Source organism: Paramormyrops kingsleyae, chromosome 12, assembly GCF_048594095.1.
Source record: "Paramormyrops kingsleyae isolate MSU_618 chromosome 12, PKINGS_0.4, whole genome shotgun sequence".
NCBI lineage: Eukaryota > Metazoa > Chordata > Actinopteri > Osteoglossiformes > Mormyridae > Paramormyrops > Paramormyrops kingsleyae.
The window spans coordinates 26,330,457-26,349,482 of NC_132808.1; the positions used below are offsets into that span (position 1 = coordinate 26,330,457).

Sequence of the window (19,026 nt, forward strand, 5' to 3'; positions counted from 1 at the left end):
AATATTAAAAAAAACATAGTTTTGTCATGGTGCATTATTTTGATGGTTTTGGGTTGTACTACCTCTCATGGAAATTGAGCAAGTCTAACCATGAGTTCCAAATACAATAAAATGTCTTTGTCATTGTACAATGAAACTGTGTGCTTTTCACCCAGATAGATAGAAAGGATTTATCAGTATTGTGACTTTATAGAAGATTCATTTATTAATGTTAAGTTTGCTATGCTCAGTCAGTAAAGTATCAGACTTTTAATCTGAGGGTCCAGGGTTCAAGTCCCTGGTGGGGTGAACCGTTCCAATGTGCCTTTGCATTAAATTATTATTATTATTATTATTATTAACAACAACAACCAACTCGGGCACGAGAACGTGCATGTCATTCTTTCATATGTAAAAAGTCTCTGAGGTAATACGAGTGGTGAGGTGTGACAAAATGAAAAGTAAAGGGGGACTTCGGAGATCATGTCAGAAGAGGAACGGAAAGCGGACATCAACCTCACACGTCACCGAGGAGGTGCCCACTGAGATTTACCGTTTTTGGTTTTACGAGAAAATATAAATGATACACTACAGTCATACCACATGGAGTCATCCTAAGAATGGAGTTACTTCATCGTTACATGGACGTTTTTCCCCGGTGTTTTAAGGATATAGCGACAGCAAAGCTCACTTACATCATGCTAAGACTGCAGTTATTGGAATAGTGTAGTGATGTTTAACTAAAGGATAAAATGGTCCGGTACTGGTCTGCAGTGTACAAAAAGTGTGCAAAACGGAACATTACGATTAAACGGGTGATATTTGGCGCCGAAGGTCGGTGAGCCGTGAGCCTGCAGTCTTTGCTACCCAAAGTATGTCTGTAGTTCACATTTTCAGATGCGGTGAGCGTCGCATTTTGGTTTCACCTTTCGATCTTTCGGTTTTTTGCCTCATAGCCCGCAAAATTTCCGTATCAATACTTACCAGTTAAAAAAAATAAAATAAATCACCGCTCTTCCCTTTGTTGTGGTTCTTCCCAGTGATTCGTTTTCTAGTTTATTGAAGAACATCCTCCTTCGCTTTCCACAGAACTGGGGGAATTTTGGATTACCGAGAATTATGAATTTAGAAAGCGAATATTCTTTTATCATTCTTGATCTAGAAATATGTATATCTGCGATGGAGTGACGCACAACAATGGAAGCGAATAAGTTTATTCCACAACAAGCTAAAGTGACCCTTTGTTACAAGAATGAAATTCTATCTATTTGAAAAGAACAATTCGGTTCCAATGTTATGTTTGTCACATACATAATTACACTCGAAACAATGTGTAGTGAAATGCAATGTTGCCTGACTCCAGAGGACATGCGCGTAAAGAGAAATAAGTGAAAAGGGCACATAAGTACTGAGAGGAAAAGTCATGGGACATTAAACAAACATTTTACTGTTGAGTGGCTGAATGTTCACCAGAGGGCGACATGAGGCTTGGTAAATTGCTCCCGTTTTCCCTAAATCTATATGTACAGGTTCTGAGGTTGATCAGGTACGCCTATACTAATCATCACTAGCGGCTGCTCCCCCAAACAAGCGACCACTTTGGCTTCATACAGAGACCAGAGGTCCATTACAGTTCGGTTAAAACGTCTGATCAAAGCCATTTTCAATGTGCTAGACATGCTGGTTCGAGCATTCCTTCTGGGGTGTCCATTTCTGAAGCACTGGAGGGAAAAGTGGGTCCCTGTTCAGTACCAGGTCCCAGTACTCCCCTTGTTATTCAGTATTAGCAGATATTGAGAGGTGCCAGTACTATAAAGAGAAAAGTAAAGAGGTGCTGGTACTGCATACTGGTGAGTACTGGTGAGTACTGGTCCATTTCAAGCACTGGGTGTATATTCTACAGGTCTCATTCTGTATTGTCATTCTACTTCTTTGTTAACATCGTATTATTTGTTTATCATTCAGTAGTAGCACACCGGTTAGAGGGACTGTGTCCATGAATCCCAGAAGCACAGCTGCCCCCAGCAGCGCACCTCTCCCTAGGCTGACGTCAGAAGTCCGTCCTTCCTCCTCCGGTACAGGGCTCCACGGCCTCCCCATCCGCCGTATTTGTTCTTATGCGTTTATTATGGTGGACATAGCGGCTCCGATCTCACCTGACAGCCTCCGTGGGCGGAAAAAGCACCGGGCTCTCCGCATCCTCTGCGTATAAAGAAGGAGCGTTTAATGCTGCTCGCTCACCACCTCAACATATTTCGTTTTAGGAGATTTGATATTGGGGGTCGGAGATAAAACAGAGTCAAAATCATGCATTAAATGCGGCGTATTACGCTGGTGCTAAACGATCATTATTTAAAGACCTTAAAATAGATGCTATTAAGTAGGCTGATCAGAGGAAATGTTTGTTATTATGTAATTTTGTGAGGTGCAGGCGTGTTTTCTGCATGTGCGATACGCGCCGGCCGGACGGTCCTGATCTGCTTTTACACAACCGCTGCCGCTCCGGACCGCGCTACAGCCGGGGGTGGACTCTGATTTACGGCTGAATGCTGTCCTCCTGACGCCCCTGAGGAGATGTGGGTCGAGCTGGAGGAGGTGCTGATGGCCGGAGCCCTGTGGACTACGGAGAGGGCGAACCCCTATTTCATTCTGCAGCGGAGGAAGGGGCGCGGAGGCGGCGGTCTTGCAGGTACAGGATGGCTGGATACTCGCTGGTTTGTGTCCATTTTCCATTCAAATCATGCAACATTAGCGTCATTAATCTGATAGCCTATACTTATTATCCACTGTATATACCCAGATGTCTACCGCAATCGCGGAATACAAGCGTAGATGCAAATTTATTTAATTGAATATTTGTTTGTGGTTGGCATAAAAATGACAAAAGCTGCAATATAGTTCTGTTGACTAAGTTATCTGGCTATACAAATCCTCGACGAAATGTAAATTAGTCTTCATTAGATAAGTCTTTAGGCTACCGACTTAAAGAATGGATATCCACCAGAAACATTTACATTGGAGCCTGTTTTGTAAATTAGACTTATAATGTGAGTTATACGGAAAGTTTATTTAGAAAATTGTTAAGGTAAAACCGAGTGTCCTTTCTGAACCGTGCGGAGGAGGACCGAAAGGCAACGGGAACCCGCTCCCCGGCGCGTGAGTGTACTGGCAGCCGCGCGTGGTCACGTCGCGCGCTGCATCTGCTCGTGACTTCCAAACAGCAGGACAGAAGCAGAACATCAACATTTAGAATTTTTAGTCAAATGTGTGATCAAGTTTACGCAAAAACGTGCAGGAACATGTAACCAACACACAGAAATCGCAATGGTAATCCATTGTCATTTGAATAACAGCATCTTTTACGTCGACGCATCGCCGCGATGCTGATATTTGCGGTGTTACGGGGTTTTTTTGTATTTATATGAATCACTTCTACGCTAATTCATGAATTCAGGCATTCCCCGAGAGGCTTTGGATTTTAAACATTAATCACTAGTTTGTTCTCCGTAGATTTGATATTAGCTTTGATCTTCTGACAAATTCCGGATTTTTCTCAGGACATAAATTTCATCCGTATTATTAGTTTCTGGAGACGCCAAAGATGCCACCTGTATCTACACCAGGCCGCCAGAAGACGGCTTTTGCTTTATCTGCACATCACTGAATGGTCTCGAACCCTGGCAGATGCACCAGTTCGGGTCTTATACCCCGGTCGGGGTTCTGCTGCCCGGGCTGAGCGAGGAAGCTTAATGGCTGTTGGCTATGATGTCAGCGCTGTGTGTGTGCGCGTGCATGTGTGTGCCAGGCCACCTTGGCTCATGGTGTGCCCATCCCTCCAAAGTGCTTTTATTCTTTGGTAAAAACAGAAGAAACCCCGAGATTGAACTTCTCATGGACATTACAGTATTTATTATTTCTGTGCTGTTTCAAAATGCATCTTGTGAAGCTGTTATTCAGTATATCCAAGCTGCAATGCAGAACTGAATACAGATTTGAGGAGTAGGTACCAAAGCAAATGTGAAACATATTATCCCCTACTTTTCTTTCCTGTAGGTCAGTAGTATGACTGAAGGGTGCAGTATGATCTTAGAAGTCTTATCAGCTGCAAAACAAATCTATGTTTCGCCCAAATCAGCACAGATGCATTAAGGTCTCACCGTTTAAGCCCTGCCTTTTCACCAGCACGGTCTCTAATGACTTAAGGTTGGGTGCGACACAAACAAAACCAGTTTCATTTCCCCCCTTAGGCTTGCTCTCTTCCTCTTTGGTATGTTTCAGTCTCTTCTTTTTTAAATGAAAGTGGCTTTAAAATTAGACAACATCAAGCTCCTAATCTTTACCCATGAGGAATTCTGTATTGGTAAACATGTGGGTCTCGGTGTTTGCCACACACTGCGCTCTGTGTGAGGTGACAGTCACACGCTGAAGTCGTGTCCTCGGTCTTGTACGGCTAGACAGCACAGCCGCAGAGGACATGTTGGTGAAGGCTGTGATATCAGTTCTTATTTGGCACTGAAAATACAGAAGTGCACTGTTTCGTAATGCTTGTGAAGGCGGTATTTCCTTTTGTGTTCTTCTTGCCTGCCTGAAATAATGTCCCTGTTACCTCACACCTGCAGGGTATGGGGGACTGAATAGCGCCACACTCTCGGGGTGTCCTGACTGTATTCACAGCTTTGCTTTGAGGTACAGCAGCTTTCTCCCACACAGCGCGCTCTAATAGGTCAGCTGGTCTCTCTGATGGCTCCTGGCATGGCTCACTCTGTCTTGCCAGGGCTGAGCATCCAATCCTTGACCTTTGCCCTGTGCTTCCAGCATTACTGTGACCCTGTACTGGATGATGGATAAGTGGGTGGGGAACTTTCAGAGTTTTCCCCCAGGCCTGTACACTTATGCTTGTAAGACCGCATTGAAGGGAAGCAGCAGTGTCAAATACCATGGTTTTCCATCTAATGAAACTGGTGGGTGGATAAATTCTGGAACTGGGGGGGTCTGATTGGCTGATGTGGGCATGGTTGCAGGGTAGGAGAAACCGAGAGGCATGGAGGAAAACGTTTAGTACACTTCGCAGGGGGAGGAGAAGCAGAGAGGCTTGGAGGAACACGTTTAGTACACCTCAGAGGTTAAGGAGAAGCGGAGCGGCATGGAGGAACATGTTTAGTACACCTCAGATGGTGAGGAGAAGGGGAGAGGCATGGAGGAACATGTTTAGCACACCTCAGAGGGTGAGGAGAAGAGGAGAGGCATGGAGGAACATGTTTAGTACACCTCAGATGGTGAGGAGAAGGGGAGAGGCATGGAGGAACATGTTTAGCTCACCTGAGAGGGTAAGGAGAAGGGGAGAGGCATGGAGGAAAATGTTTAGCACACCTCAGAGGGTGAGGAGAAGAGGAGAGGTATGCAGGAAAATGTTTGGCACACCTCAGAGGGTGAGGAGAAATGGTGAGGCATGGAGGAACATGTTTGGCACACCTCAGAAGGTGAGGAGAAGCATAGACAAGCACGTTTAGACACCATGCAGGGTGAGAAGAAGCGGAGGGGCATGGATGATCACGTTTAGCACACCTCAGAGGGTGAGGAGAAGAGGAGAGGCATGGAGGAACATGTTTAGCACACCCCAGGGGGCGAGGAGAAGGGGTGAGGAATGAAGGAAAATGTTTAGCACACCTCAGAGGGTGAGGAGAAGAGGAGAGGCATGCAGGAAAATGTTTGGCACACCTCAGAGGGTGAGGAGAAATGGTGAGGCATGGAGGAACATGTTTAGCACACCCCAGGGGGTGAGGAGAAGGGGAGAGGCATGCAGGAAAATGTTTGGCACACCTCAGAGGGTGAGGAGAAATGGTGAGGCATGGAGGAACATGTTTAGCACACCCCAGGGGGTGAGGAGAAGGGGAGAGGCATGCAGGAAAATGTTTGGCACACCTCAGAGGGTGAGGAGAAATGGTGAGGCATGGAGGAACATGTTTGGCACACCTCAGAAGGTGAGGAGAAGAGGAGAGGCATGGAGGAACATATTTAGCACACCTCAGAGGGTGAGGAGAAGCATAGAGAAGCACATTTAGACACCTCGCAGGGTGAGAAGAAGCGGAGGGGCATGGATGATCACGTTTAGCACACCTCAGAGGGTGAGGAGAAGCTGGATGTCTGATAGCTGCCAGGTTCTCCTGAATGTATGCGCTTCGATCGCGGCCCAGTTCTCCTAGGTGTCTGCATTCCATTCGCAGCCTGGTTCTCCTGCGTGTCTGCAGGCTGCAACACTGTGTTGATTCATCAAGCTAAACACATTATTAGCTTCAGCAGCATGTTTTCACCTCACTGAATAAACCCGTCAGTAACAACATACAGAACATGCTAATATGCTAAAACATGTTTACCGAGCATGGGCTTTGAAATGGCCACCTAACCTTCTCCTCCCTCCTCTCTCCTTCTCCTCCTTCCCTTTTTCCCTCCCTCCCCAGGCCTGCTGGTTGGGACCCTCGACGTTGTTCTGGACTCCCCTGCTCGTGTAGTTCCCTACAGAATCCTCTACCAGTCTCCGGATTCGGTGGTTTGCTGGACCGTAGCCCACGGTGGGTGGCTGGGAAAACCCCCTGTCCTCGCTGCCACTAACGAGCTCCTCATGAATCTTGTATTTAGCAGTATTTCTAATTGCTGTAGACTGCGGGCAGCCCTTCTGTGTTTTTCACCTGCAGTCCATCTGAGTGTAATGTAAGATGTCAGGTTTTTTTTTCTTTTCTCTGTTACCTACTGCTCTGACTCGTTGAGGGATTTCTCTCTGAGGACCATAAACAGGGTCAGTCATTAGACATTAGAATTCATTAGGTCACTAGTTACTGGGGGGTAAACCTGTTTCATTCTGGCTGGGCAACGCTTTGGCCAGAGAAAGTCAGGACAGCAGCATGGTTAGGGTTAGGGTTAGGGTTAGGTTTAGGGTTAGGGTTTGTTACCACTTGTCTGTCCGTCACGGTTACATGTATCAGCCACTGACGTTCACTGCACCTGCTCTGGTGAGCTGTAGGCCCGAGGTTAAGAAGCAGCACAGATCGCTGGGCCGAGGCTGCTTTACCGATCTCATGCGTGTTAAAGTCCACATGAGATGCTTTGCTTTTTATTGCAGACAGCCATAGAGAGCGGCTTTGTGTCGCTGGTTGATATTGTGACATTGTCATCCTGCAGAAAGTGCTTATTTATAGGCACAGCTTCTGCTGCTGGTTTAGGATGAGCGGGGGGGTGCTGTAGACCGTAAGCCTGCCCTCAGTTCCCATGTCCCCCCCAACCCCCCTGCAGGAGCTTCCCACAGGGAGATCACGGCACACTGGGATTGGTTGGAGCACAACCTCCTGCAGACGCTCTCTGTCTTCGAGAACGAAAACGACATCACCACGTTTGTCAGGGGCAAGATTCAGGTGAGCCTTGGTGGAGGAACATTCTTGTGGCTGTGGAATGAAGCAGATGTGCTTTTCGTGCTTTTACTGTCTGATCAATGGTGATAGTGGCCCTTATTTGGCATTCCAGGCTGCTATTTGACGACCAAAAGAGGTTTAAAAGTCACTGATTGTTAAACTCCCACCCAAGCTCTTGCATTTATCGAAAAATGTCTACATGTTGTGTGCCTCGTATATAACGCCTGGGTTGCACTCACACATTATGATTGTGAGGTATTGACCTGTTGACCTCATTTGTGCCAGAAGATATCTGAGTGTGGAAATAAGGGAATATATGAAGCTGGTAGGCACTTTGAGTTTCCCAGAATAAGTGAATCTTAAGGGGAAATAGTGCTTTTGTTTGATCGGTCAAGTCAATGCAGGCACACTGCTGTGATTATTTTGGTAGTTGTTTTATTGAATCAGCCCTTGCATTTAATGCATTAGTGTGGTGAATGATAAATATAATCAATGAATCAGTTAATAAATTACCATGAGCTAGATAGAAAAGAATGAATGTATCTGACTTTTGAATGTTGCTTTGTCATATGCAGTCAAAAAAGGGGTTAAATTAAAGGAATGGGTAGTTCCAGCAGAGCTACTGTACAGTAATTTCTGACCATTGTGGATCTCAGCATGAACTGCTGTTGTCCTCTGTTCTGCCTAGGGTATCATTGCTGAGTATACGAAGAGTCCCGATGTCAAGGAGGACGACACGGACAGCTTCAAGGAGGCCATCATCAAGTTCCACAAGCTGTTCGGGATGCCAGAGGAAGAGAAGCTGGTGAATTATTACTCCTGCAGCTACTGGAAGAGCAAAGTGCCCAGACAAGGAAGACTGTATCTCAGCATCAACCACGTCTGCTTCTGCTCTCTCCTGCTGGGGAAGGAGGGTATGGAAACAGATGCCGTTTTACTTTTTCATTGTACTGCATGGCTTCATTCTGAAAACGCCATGGCCTTCATTGGAGTGTTTTCCAGACACTTGCATTCTTAGGTAGTGTGGTCTCTGTTCTTGTCACAGTGAAGCTGGTGATCCGATGGGCTGATGTCACTCAGCTGGAGAGACGTGCCACCATGCTCTTACCGGATGTAATCTCAGTAAGCACCAGGTCCGAGGAGCACATCTTCAGTATTTTTTTGAATACCAGCGAGACCTTCCAGTTGATGGAGCAGCTGGCCAACATAGCCATGAGGCAGCTGCTAGATAACAAGAGCTTTGAGCAGGACCTCTCGCTGCCTAAGCTGAGGACCAAAACCCCCAAAAAGGTCTCTGCCCTCAAAAGGCAAGTCTTTTTTAGAATTCTCATTGTCCTCATCCTTTATTCATGGTTTATCCATGTTCTGCTTGAACATTTTAGATGTTTGCACCTGGTGGAATAGCTCTGTTGATTGTATTGTTTTGCTTATCCAGAACCGTTAGTTCATATTAAGCCCAAGTGTTGTGTGTGGAGCTTTACTGTTCTTCCCTTGTTCACTTGAGCTCCTCCCACAACTTGTCAAGCTATGCATCACTTTGCTCCCTATAATTTCTCAGATATCCTGCAGACCCGTGTGGCTCTGTCTCACTTAAAATGGTTGAATGGATGGATGTAAGCTTATAGATGTAATTGAAGAGTAGAAGTACTTCTTTCTTTTGGTTGATCCTTGTAAAGTTTAGTTGAAGCAGACGTCCTCCTGCTTGTTGAAAACATGTAAATAGATGGTATTGTTCGTGTCTTGATTCAGGGACTTGGATGCCAGGGCGAAGAGCGAGCGATACCGTGCCCTGTTCAGGCTCCCCAAAAATGAGAAGCTGGATGGACACACAGACTGCACTCTCTGGGTCCCCTTCAACAAGACCCACATCCTAGGCCAGATGTTTGTTTCCACCAACTATATCTGCTTTTCCAGCAAGGAGGAGACCCTGTGCAGCCTCATCATCCCACTCAGAGAGGTTAGCGGCTGATGGACCCGGTGGGAGGGGTCGTGTGGTTTGGCAGATCTTTATAGAAAAGTGTCAGAATTACACGCAGTACAAACAATGCTAATCATTCTTTAAAATGAGTGCTTTAAGCAAGACTACAGTGGGATTCTGTTGGGACATCCTGTTAACAGTAAGTTAAGGGACATACACAGAGAAGAAAATTCCATCTTGGTCGTAATACAAAAAAAAACGACACATAACAATAAAAATATTCATATGACATTAAAACGTGACACAATGAGACAAGGATATAAGACCTAGAAACATATAGCTAAAATACAGTTGTGCACATGGCCAATGAAATTGAATGAATAGAAATAAGTAGATTTTTGTTGGTTTTATGATTCCAGTGCACAGAAGGGATGATTTTGTCCATTTAGGAGATCCAGTGAAACACTGGGAGGGATGTGAAGTAGTGAAGAATACGGAGTCATGACCTAAAGGGTGTCCATTGGATAGGTGGTTAGGTTAGGGTTAGGGTTAGGGTTAGGGTTAGACGCCGGCTCGGGTGAAGCAGTGCACTCCTCAGGCAGGTAATGCAGCACCCTCTGCACCGGAGCGCTGATAAGCACGTAACCAATGGCTTCAGTGGCAGCTGCTCATCCAATTCCTAGAATTCATGACTGTGACTTATTGATTCAGCCGGCTCACTGATACCATGGCTGGCGTGATAAGCATTACCGCAAGACTGCAGGAGATTTCGCTTGTGTTTAGGAGATACCACCTCTGTTTAAGAGATACTGCCCATGTTAAGAGATACCGTTTGTGTTTAGAAATATCACCCGAGTTTAGGAAATATCACCTTTGTGTCAACAATATATCCACTGTGCTTCTGCTTTATGTCCTGGATTGTTCACAGTTGGAGCATAATGGCCATCGCTTTCTGACCTTAGAGGTTAATCCTCTCCTGTTTTGATGCCGCACATCCTTTCCTCAGCCAGCACCAACGCCGTCCACTTTTCTGCAAGCTCTTCAGTGTCCCTTGGCATCTTCCAGGTGACCGTCGTAGAGAAAGCAGACAGCTCCAGCGTCCTGCCCAGCCCTCTGTCTATCAGCACCAAGAACAGGATGACGTTCCTTTTTGCTAACCTCAAAGACCGCGACTTCCTAGTCCAGAGGATCTCAGACTTTCTGCAGCAGACCACCTCCGGGATTTACTTTGAGGAAGAGATCACGGGGAGTTTCAGCTCATCAGATGACGAGGTACTGGGCCATTCCTCTGCTTCCCTCTGAATTCCCTATCACTTCAAATCTAGAAGCATTCGCCCCAGATAACTGATACTTGATGCTTGCTGCGCACTGTGAATGATATGATGACACAGTTGGCTGGTGTCATGTGATAATCTCATATATCTTTGAACGGTGCAGTTTTTCTATATTTTAGAAGACGTTCTGAAAGTACAGCTTTACTTATGACTGTGTGGAGCTTGTAGAAATGGTGATGTAGAGTGGACTTGCTGTACATGGGGTTGGAGTTCCACGGAGCAGCTTGCAGTTGCTCCCAGGACAGTAACCGCCCTCCCGTCCCAGGCCTACTCCCACCAGAGCAGCTTGCCATCCTGCGGCTCTGAACCAGAATGCGAGCGGCTCTTCAGCCTCAGCGATGACAGCATCCCCACCGCCAGCCAGGCCCTGATGACAATGTACCGCCGGAAGTCTCCAGAGGAGTTCAACCCAAAGCTGGTAGACGGTGCCCTCTAGTACACATACCCTGGGTTTCGTTTTTACAGCAATATAGTCGCAGTTCTTTTTTCTTCTGGGAGGGCTTGTTCATTTGTTAATTTTAAATCCTCAGGTAAATTTAGTGTCTCTGACATCATCAGCTAACAATAACAATGTTGACATTCATGTCCTTCCTAGCCGACTGCCGAAATGAGAACCTGGCCGAGCATAGTTTCAACTGTTTATACATCACGAGACTCGCTTTGAAAGTGATTTTAACTGGAGCTCTTTTGATTTTAAGCTGTTATGATCCTCACAATGGGCCATCTGCTCTGCATCTCTTCCCAGGCTAAGGAGATCCTGAAGGAGAAAGACTGGAGGAGCCACTTTGCAGAGTATGGCCAGGGGGTGTGCATGTACCGCACGGAGAGGACCAAGGACCTAGTACTCAGAGGCATCCCTGACAGCATGCGGGGCGAGCTCTGGCTCCTCTTCTCCGGTGAGGCTCCTTGCCACCCATCTGCCTCACCGAAGGCCCAGAAACATGCCAGTGCTTCAGTGTGTGAAGTAGGAGCTTACAGGCTGCTGATCATGGAGCTTGAAGGAGGACTGATTCAAGCAGTCTGGCTTGTGGACTTTCTGGAAGTACTGACCCACATGTCTGCTTCCGGCGGTACTTTTGCACACTAATATCTGTAATGTCCCAATACACCTATGACACATGGGGTGTGGTGAACAGCTATTGTGTTCTTGTCTCCTAGCTGTTGTTGCTATGCACATCACACGCAGTGACATTTATTTTTAGGCTCATCTTCCTGAGGGACTGAGGTAAGTAGGAGGAAGGTCACGCAGATTGGATCCTTTTTCAGTATCAAGTTTCTGTCCTTCAGGAAAAACAATAATGTGTTTTGTTTGAAATTCAGTGTGTCTTACCTTAGCAATTCTACATTTCTCCAGGGATGGCAAGGCAGTGTCCACCAACCCAGCGAACGAAAAAGCAATTATGTGTTTTAGTTAAATAATAATAAATAACGTTAGGCCAGCACTGCGTCACGCCCAGCACTTCTGCCGGGAATGTATGGAGTGCTGTCTGGCACAGCAGGTTAGGATGCTTGTCATCAGAAGATCACTGGTTAAAATACTGGGCTTGGCAGGGTTATATCATCGTTATATCATACAAAAATGTATGATCCTCCAAAAATTTGCTAAATAAATGTATTTATCCAGAGTGTGCTAAATAATGTCTTGATTGGTTGATTGGTTGGTTGGTTGGTTGGTTGGTTATCTGGAGTCTGATAAATAAACAAAATGCAAATGTGAATATACTCACTATAGTTGTGCGTCTGACTGGGACAGGAGCCATCAATGAGATGACCACCCACCCAGGCTACTATGAGGAGTTGGTGGAGAAGTCCATGGGGAAATGCAGCCTGGCCACTGAGGAGATCGAGAGGGACCTGCATCGCTCCCTGCCCGAACACCCCGCCTTCCAGAATGAAATCGGCATCTCCGCTCTCCGGAGAGTGCTCACCGCCTACGCCTTCCGCAACCCCGACATTGGATACTGCCAGGTGGAGTGACGCCAGCTCCTGGTGAAGCCAGGCAGCAAATACCTTGTCTTTTGGGTTGATTTTTCCATTCTTGTCATTAACTCTTTCCTGATCAGATTTTGCCCGCTGCTTCTGCCTCTTTCCTGTTCATTCCCTATTTGACAGGCCATGAACATTGTCACGTCTGTGTTGCTGCTGTACGCTAAGGAGGAGGAGGCTTTCTGGCTGCTGGTGGCCTTGTGTGAGCGGATGCTGCCTGACTATTACAACACCAGAGTTGTGGGTTAGTCCTCTTTCTCACACCGGGGCTTGGGAACTGAGATGCACCTTAAAAGAGGGTCTTCAGTAAGGTACCTGAAGCCAGTGGGCACTGGTCAGAAGCTGCTGTATTTTTCTCTTGCTGGCCCTCACTGTCTGTGTCCATGTGTGTGTCCAGGTGCGCTGGTGGACCAGGGTGTTTTTGAGGAACTGGCCAGGGACCATGTGCCCCAACTATACGACTGCATGCAGAACCTAGGTGTCATCTCTACCATCTCGCTGTCCTGGTTCCTCACACTATTCCTCAGCGTCATGCCCTTCGAGAGCGCCGTGGTGGTCGTTGACTGTTTCTTCTACGAGGGCGTCAAGGTGATCTTCCAGCTGGCCCTGTCTGTGCTGGAGGCCAACATTGACAGCCTCCTCAAGTGCAGAGATGATGGAGAGGCCATGACAGTCCTGGGCAGGTGAGCAATACAAGGACGTATGCATGTTTTCACATAATGTAGATGACCTATGGAGAAGTGCCCGCATCAGTGTGAATATGGAGACCAAACTAGTTTGTGTTTGGGGACAGTGGGTCTGTGAACTTTGTAGTTGTCAAATATGCCTTAGAGGTACTGTGGCATTTGGGAGCTGATATACTTGGTAGTTGTCAAATACTTAGAAGTGCTGTGGTATTTGGAAGACAAGAGGATGAAAATAAAAGATGTCTTGAGGCAGCCCAATAAAGAACTTGGGGTCAGGGGGGATTTCAGGCCATTAGGCTGCATGTTTGCTGCAGAAAAGAGACATGTGAAGGTCTGAGAACAGAAGGCCATGTAAATCTCTGGTGTTATACTGTCTGAAATGAAAACTGAATTTATAGGTACCTGGACAGCGTGACCAACCGAGACAGCACTATGCCCCCGATACCTCACCTGCACTCCCTGTTGATAGATGACAAGGACCCTCACCCAGAGGTGGACATCTTCAGGCTGGTGCACAGCTCATATGAGGTGCCATACACCACTAGTTACCTTTTGCTCTTTACAGTTATACAGTTGTAGGATCAAAAGGAGGAAATTAATGCACAGATGGTTGTAGGATTGCTGTGAAATTGGAACAATACAGAGTCCCAAAAGCTTCCAAAATAGAAATTAGTCTTTGATGCATTTCCAATGCAAATGCTTGATATCAGCATTGAAATACAGTGATAGTTTTAGGCCTTGGTGTTAGGCTTGGTGTGAAGTACTAGAAATTAGATATTGTTATCCCAGGAAGCCTGGTGTTTATTTGTGGACCTTTCTTTTTGCCTTGACATTTTGACAGAAATTCGGCACCATCCGGGCTGATGCCATTGAACAGATGCGCTTCAAACAGCGGTTGAGGGTGATTCAGACCATTGAGGACACAACAAAGCGCAATGTGGTAGAGTATAGCTTGACTGCAGAGTCACAAGCACACTGAGACTACAGTAATCGCAATGTGGTAGAGTATAGCTTGACCACAGAGTCTTGAGCATGCTCACACCATGCTAGTGGCAAAGTGCTTGATTATCGGTTGACCACAGAGTCTCAAGCATGCTCACACCATGCTAATTGCAATGTGGTAGAGTATCACTCGTTACTGTTGCTATTTGTCCTCCAGATCCGAACAATACTGACGGAAATGGCCTTCAGCGCTGTTGAGCTGGAGGAGTTGTATGTCCTCTTTAAGGTGAGTGGTCATAGGGGTCATTAGCTTGAGCTAAACATGTGGGGCCTAGTCAGTGAAGAAGACCTTGAGGTGGAATCAAAGAGCTCCATAAATGCTCTCAAAGCCTACTAGTTTCACTAGGGAAGAAAAGCACTATGCTAAAATTCTCTGGCTTTGGTTTGAAGGACAGAGCTATGTTGGTGAGCCATTTTCAGGAGCAGCTTTTGGCTTTTGTTAGTTGCAATGATTAACATTATAGGAATGAAATGTTTCCCGAAAGGTGCCAGTAAATCCTGACAAGACCGGTCTTGTTCTCGTCCCAGAATAGAATTTTTTTTCTCGGCCTTGTCTTGGTCTCAGACATAGTGGACTTGAGTTTTTCTTTTGAGACCAGTCAGAACCACTCATCGTAACACCTCAATATTTATCACAATGGCTTTGTGATGGCCTGAGATGGCCACAACAACATGTTGCAGTTACCTGGGGTGAAACGGGAAGTGGTGCATGCATTTTATTGGTCCGACGGACAAACGGCCTGGATGGTCATGGTTCCCTTTTAATCCCCATTGGCAGTACCAACAGGTGCCCACAGTAGGGGGATGAGGAGCTGGGTTGTGGCATAGTTGTTTGTTATTTCTTTGTTAACATTTTTTGATTTAGGTTTTTCTTTATAAAATTATTTGTATAATTGTATGGGCTCAATATGTTATGGGGTTTATTTAGTTAGTGGCATGTAGGTATAAATGTTATGGTAGTGTTCCCCCCTTGTGTGTGTTGCTGGATTGATCACCCAGTATATATGTTTCCCCAGTGTGTTATTTGTTAGGTCAGTTATGTTTAGTGTAGGTTGGGTTATGCTTTGCTTTAATTTTGGTTTCATTCTGTTTGGTTGACCTCATTTTATTGGGCCCTGGATTTTCCTTTGTTGGATATGCTTTTTGTATTTTGATGATTTTTCGATTTTCAGTAAAGTTTTGGTTAGTAACTAATTCTGTGCCCCTGAGTCTGCTTGCTGGTCCCTCACAGGCTTAATATTCATCTGTTTGTTAACCATGAGAAATCAACAAACACAAATGCATTGATTTTCGCACCCATTAATCTCAGGCTCGTAACTTCGATAGGTATAACTCACAAACATGAATCGCGTATCTTTGCAATCGGGAGAACTTACTCGATTCCGGTCGTCCAAGTTGCAGCATTGTATGCTAACATTTTCCTGAGTAATCCTATGTGTAATGAGGTATATATTGTAAACATTTTCCACAAATGGCACTGTCAACTGAAAGTCACTTGAAGCATGTGTCTTTGCAGATTCTGATGTGCTATGATAAAGACGTTGAGTGTGGAGTTTCAGGAAGTGTGGGATCCTGCTTAATGTACACATGTTTAAAACTCTACAACCACAGCTGGTCCTGGTGGCTGCTCTTGTAAGGGACACTGCTACCATTGTCTTGCAGGCAGAGTACCTGGCCACCTGCTACTGGGGTGGAACTAGCAGCCCAGCAGACAGGCATGACCCCAGCCTGCCCTACCTGGACCAGTACCGCATTGACCTGGAGCAGTTCACAGGCCTCTTCAATGTACTCTTCCCCTGGGCCGGCGGTGTCCACTCTGATGCCCTGGCTGTTCGCTTCTTCAGGCTCCTCGACTGTAATGCTGACTCTCTCATCAACTTCCGGGAGTTTGCCACTGGACTCAGTACGTCCTATGACATCACTGCTTGCACAAGCATGCCAAAACCACATTCACCCATTCATTAGCCATTAAGGCTCCCAATGGTTGGTGCTGTTCTCCCTTGGCATTACACCTAGCGGTCATGGAAACCAGTCATAGCCTCTAGTTCACTGTGGAAGTGGTACAGGAAATGTATTTATAGACAAGATGAGCGTGGTCCTATATGGCTGTGTGTCTGTAGGTCTACTTTGTCATGGGGATCTGACCGAGAAGTTGAAGCTCCTCTATAAGCTGCACGCTTTGCCTGGTAAGTTTTCCCAGACCCAAATTCCAGATCAATCTATGGAAAAATCCAGAGTAGCGTCACCTGACTATCTGCGTGATTCCTTGTCCTGCTAACTTCAGAGGTGACCAACAAATCAGAAGAACCAGACTCTGCTTTTGAGGCCACCCAGTATTTCTTTGAAGATCTTAACCCTGAGACCTCTCATGGTAGGTTTCCCAATTATAGATTGGAACACTGAAAGTCATGTGTTTTTGTGTTTACATTTAAATTGAATTCTGTCTGTCTCTTCAGGCCCTGATTCTAGGCCAAATAAAGATAAGGATGATGGTTTTGTCAGAGTTACCTTCAAGAATGAAAAAGGTAGATATTTTGAGGAACTGGAAGGTGATCTTTTGGCAAAGCAGATGTTTGTATCTGTGGTGATTTGTGCCTCTCTTTCCTTCTCAGTGAAGAAGCTGCATGTTGTTGAGTGTCAGAACTTCTTAAGGCTGTGGAATCCAGATACCAAGTCCAATTTGGATGACGCGAAGGAGCTGCCAAAACTGAACCAGGTTCATCCTGAGGCTCTTTCAGTTACATCTGGCACTAAGTCGGTTGGCAGTGAATGTCAACATCACTAGTTTATGTCACTAACTGAACAACCATGTAAACCATGTTTTTAGACAAGTGCAATTCTTAGTGATGGGTACATTAATTTACCAGCAAAATAATTATATCCCTAAATATCCCTAAATAACTCTATCCCTAATCCTGTGAGTTTCTAGGTGAGTCATTGATAACCGATCTTCAGTTGTTTTTGAATTTGCCCAACATCATGGTAGCTTGGTCTTCTGTGTTGTGTTCTGCTCAGGGCCAGTTCATTGAGCTCTGCAAGACCCTTTACAGCATGTTCAGTGAGGACCCAGCTGAGCAGGATCTGTACCATGCAACCGCCACTGTTACCAGCTTGCTCTTGGAAATTGGCGAGGTGAGCAAGCAGTTCTGCAGCCCCACCGCTGGAGAAGAGAACTGTGGAAGTGACAGTGGCCCAGTGAGGCAGGATGTCCTGTTTCAGCAGCCCAGCCAGGAGAGGCACTGTCTCCAGGAGCTGGAGTTTGGGAACCCACTAGAGGAGGTGGGGCTAGATGACTCGTCCCCAAAGGGGGTAGGGCTGTCCTCGGTCACGCTGGTCTCTGACGACGAGGCCAAAGATGACGCCTCTGTGTCCTCCTACTCAGTGCTGAGCTCTGGCTCCCAGGAGATGGAGCCCAAGCTTCGCTGCGAGGACATTGCTGATGACACAGTGCTGGTGCGCAAAGGCCACCTCGGAGACAGCCTGCCCCAGCCCACCTTCCCGGACCGGGACTGGGCCATCAGCTTCGATCAGCTGCTGGCCTCCGTGCTCAACCAGCCGGCCCTGGTGTTATACTTCGAGAAGCCTATGGACCTCATGGCTCGCATCTCCAATGCCAAGAATATGTGCAAAGTGGGCAGCTTTGCTTCTTCCTGTGACCACGAGCTTTCTCTTCTCTCTGGATAGAGGCCTCACTCAGACACAAGGGGCTGCCGTGTTAGTCTCCATCCAGCAGCTGAGATAGGAGCAATTTGGACAATAAGCCACGTTGTGGTGTATTTGCTGACCAGAGCTCTGCTTGGGTGCACGAAGAACTCGCCTGTTCCCTTCCTGTACTTCAGTATGTCTGGGGTGTAAAATGAAGGACTGACATCCACACAGCTGTAAAATAGCAGAAGAATTTGTATGTATCTAAAAACACATGTGTCATGGAAATGGATTTGTGGGTAATATAAGCAAGAATTATAAGTATTTCAAACCATATAAAGCAAATTATACTTAATGTGTATTTTGGGTATTTTAACTTATTAATAATGACTTATGATCATCATATGCAATAAATACCGTCATCAATTGCCTCTTTTACATCTTGAATCTTCCTCCCATGTTCAGTGTTGTTGTTAATATCACTTACCCATGTTGTTTACACTGATCTCACTGTCTGTCTGCTATCACTAAGGTTGTGCACATGCACTTTAATGATGAAGTTTTTTGTAGTAGTTAGTATAATCAGCATTTTTTTTTCTCTCTTATCACAATTTTATTTATAATTCCTTCCTGTAATATAAATAATCAGTTGTCTTTTTTAAAAAACCAACTTTATTGTATTAAAGGTGCTTTTCAATTTTCCAATGTCGGCACTTCTATGTATATTGTTTCACAATATTTAATTAAGGAAAGGTTAATTATGGATTTTACAATTCATAATTAAATATCAAAAGCAAGTCTCACGCCCTGTTTCTGTGGAGTTTGTTACAGTTTAATAGATCACATCCTCCTCATCAGCAATGTTAATACCACAAAGGCTGGGACAGGTTTCATCCAACATCCAGACAGACTGAGAAATCCTCCTTTTACAAGGAGAACGGGACACTTCTGGTGTGAGCACGTCCGAGGTGGGCAGAGGCGGCCGGGTGAACAGGGACTGTGCTCCATTCTGCTGTTCATATACATGAACAGAGAGGCCTCTTGCTCTCTTAGTCCCTTTGGATTTTAAATAC

The 19,026-nt window shown here is 45.8% G+C and overlaps 1 protein-coding gene across 2 annotated transcripts; it reads left to right on the top strand.

Moving 5' to 3' along the window:
* The first annotated feature begins 2,031 nt into the window (after positions 1-2,031).
* LOC111852126 (TBC1 domain family member 9-like) lies at positions 2,032-18,226 on the top strand. 2 transcript variants are annotated; one of them, XM_072697797.1, is made up of 22 exons: positions 2,032-2,668; positions 6,438-6,548; positions 7,267-7,385; positions 8,071-8,296; positions 8,428-8,689; positions 9,132-9,339; positions 10,366-10,572; positions 10,900-11,052; positions 11,380-11,530; positions 12,388-12,602; positions 12,747-12,864; positions 13,018-13,303; positions 13,705-13,834; positions 14,148-14,246; positions 14,466-14,534; positions 15,971-16,211; positions 16,429-16,494; positions 16,593-16,679; positions 16,765-16,833; positions 16,921-17,024; positions 17,324-17,587; positions 17,691-17,782. In XM_072697797.1, exons 1-22 carry the CDS (start codon positions 2,554-2,556, stop codon positions 17,694-17,696), a joined length of 3,306 nt encoding a protein of 1,101 aa, XP_072553898.1. In that variant the 5' UTR covers positions 2,032-2,553; the 3' UTR covers positions 17,697-17,782. The 2 variants fall into 2 exon arrangements, with proteins under 2 accessions (XP_072553898.1, XP_023683452.2); XM_023827684.2 differs by having other exon boundaries at positions 17,324-18,226.
* The last annotated feature ends 800 nt before the right edge of the window (positions 18,227-19,026 follow it).

Bases quoted from the DNA above. Each gene is read 5' to 3' on its own strand.
- LOC111852126 (XM_023827684.2), top strand. From the start codon at position 2,554: ATGTGGGTCGAGCTGGAGGAGGTGCTGATGGCCGGAGCCCTGTGGACT. The intron at 8,297-8,427 runs GTATGGAAACAG...TTCTTGTCACAG, and splicing joins TCTCCTGCTGGGGAAGGAGG to TGAAGCTGGTGATCCGATGG. The intron at 16,495-16,592 runs GTAAGTTTTCCC...TGCTAACTTCAG, and splicing joins TAAGCTGCACGCTTTGCCTG to AGGTGACCAACAAATCAGAA.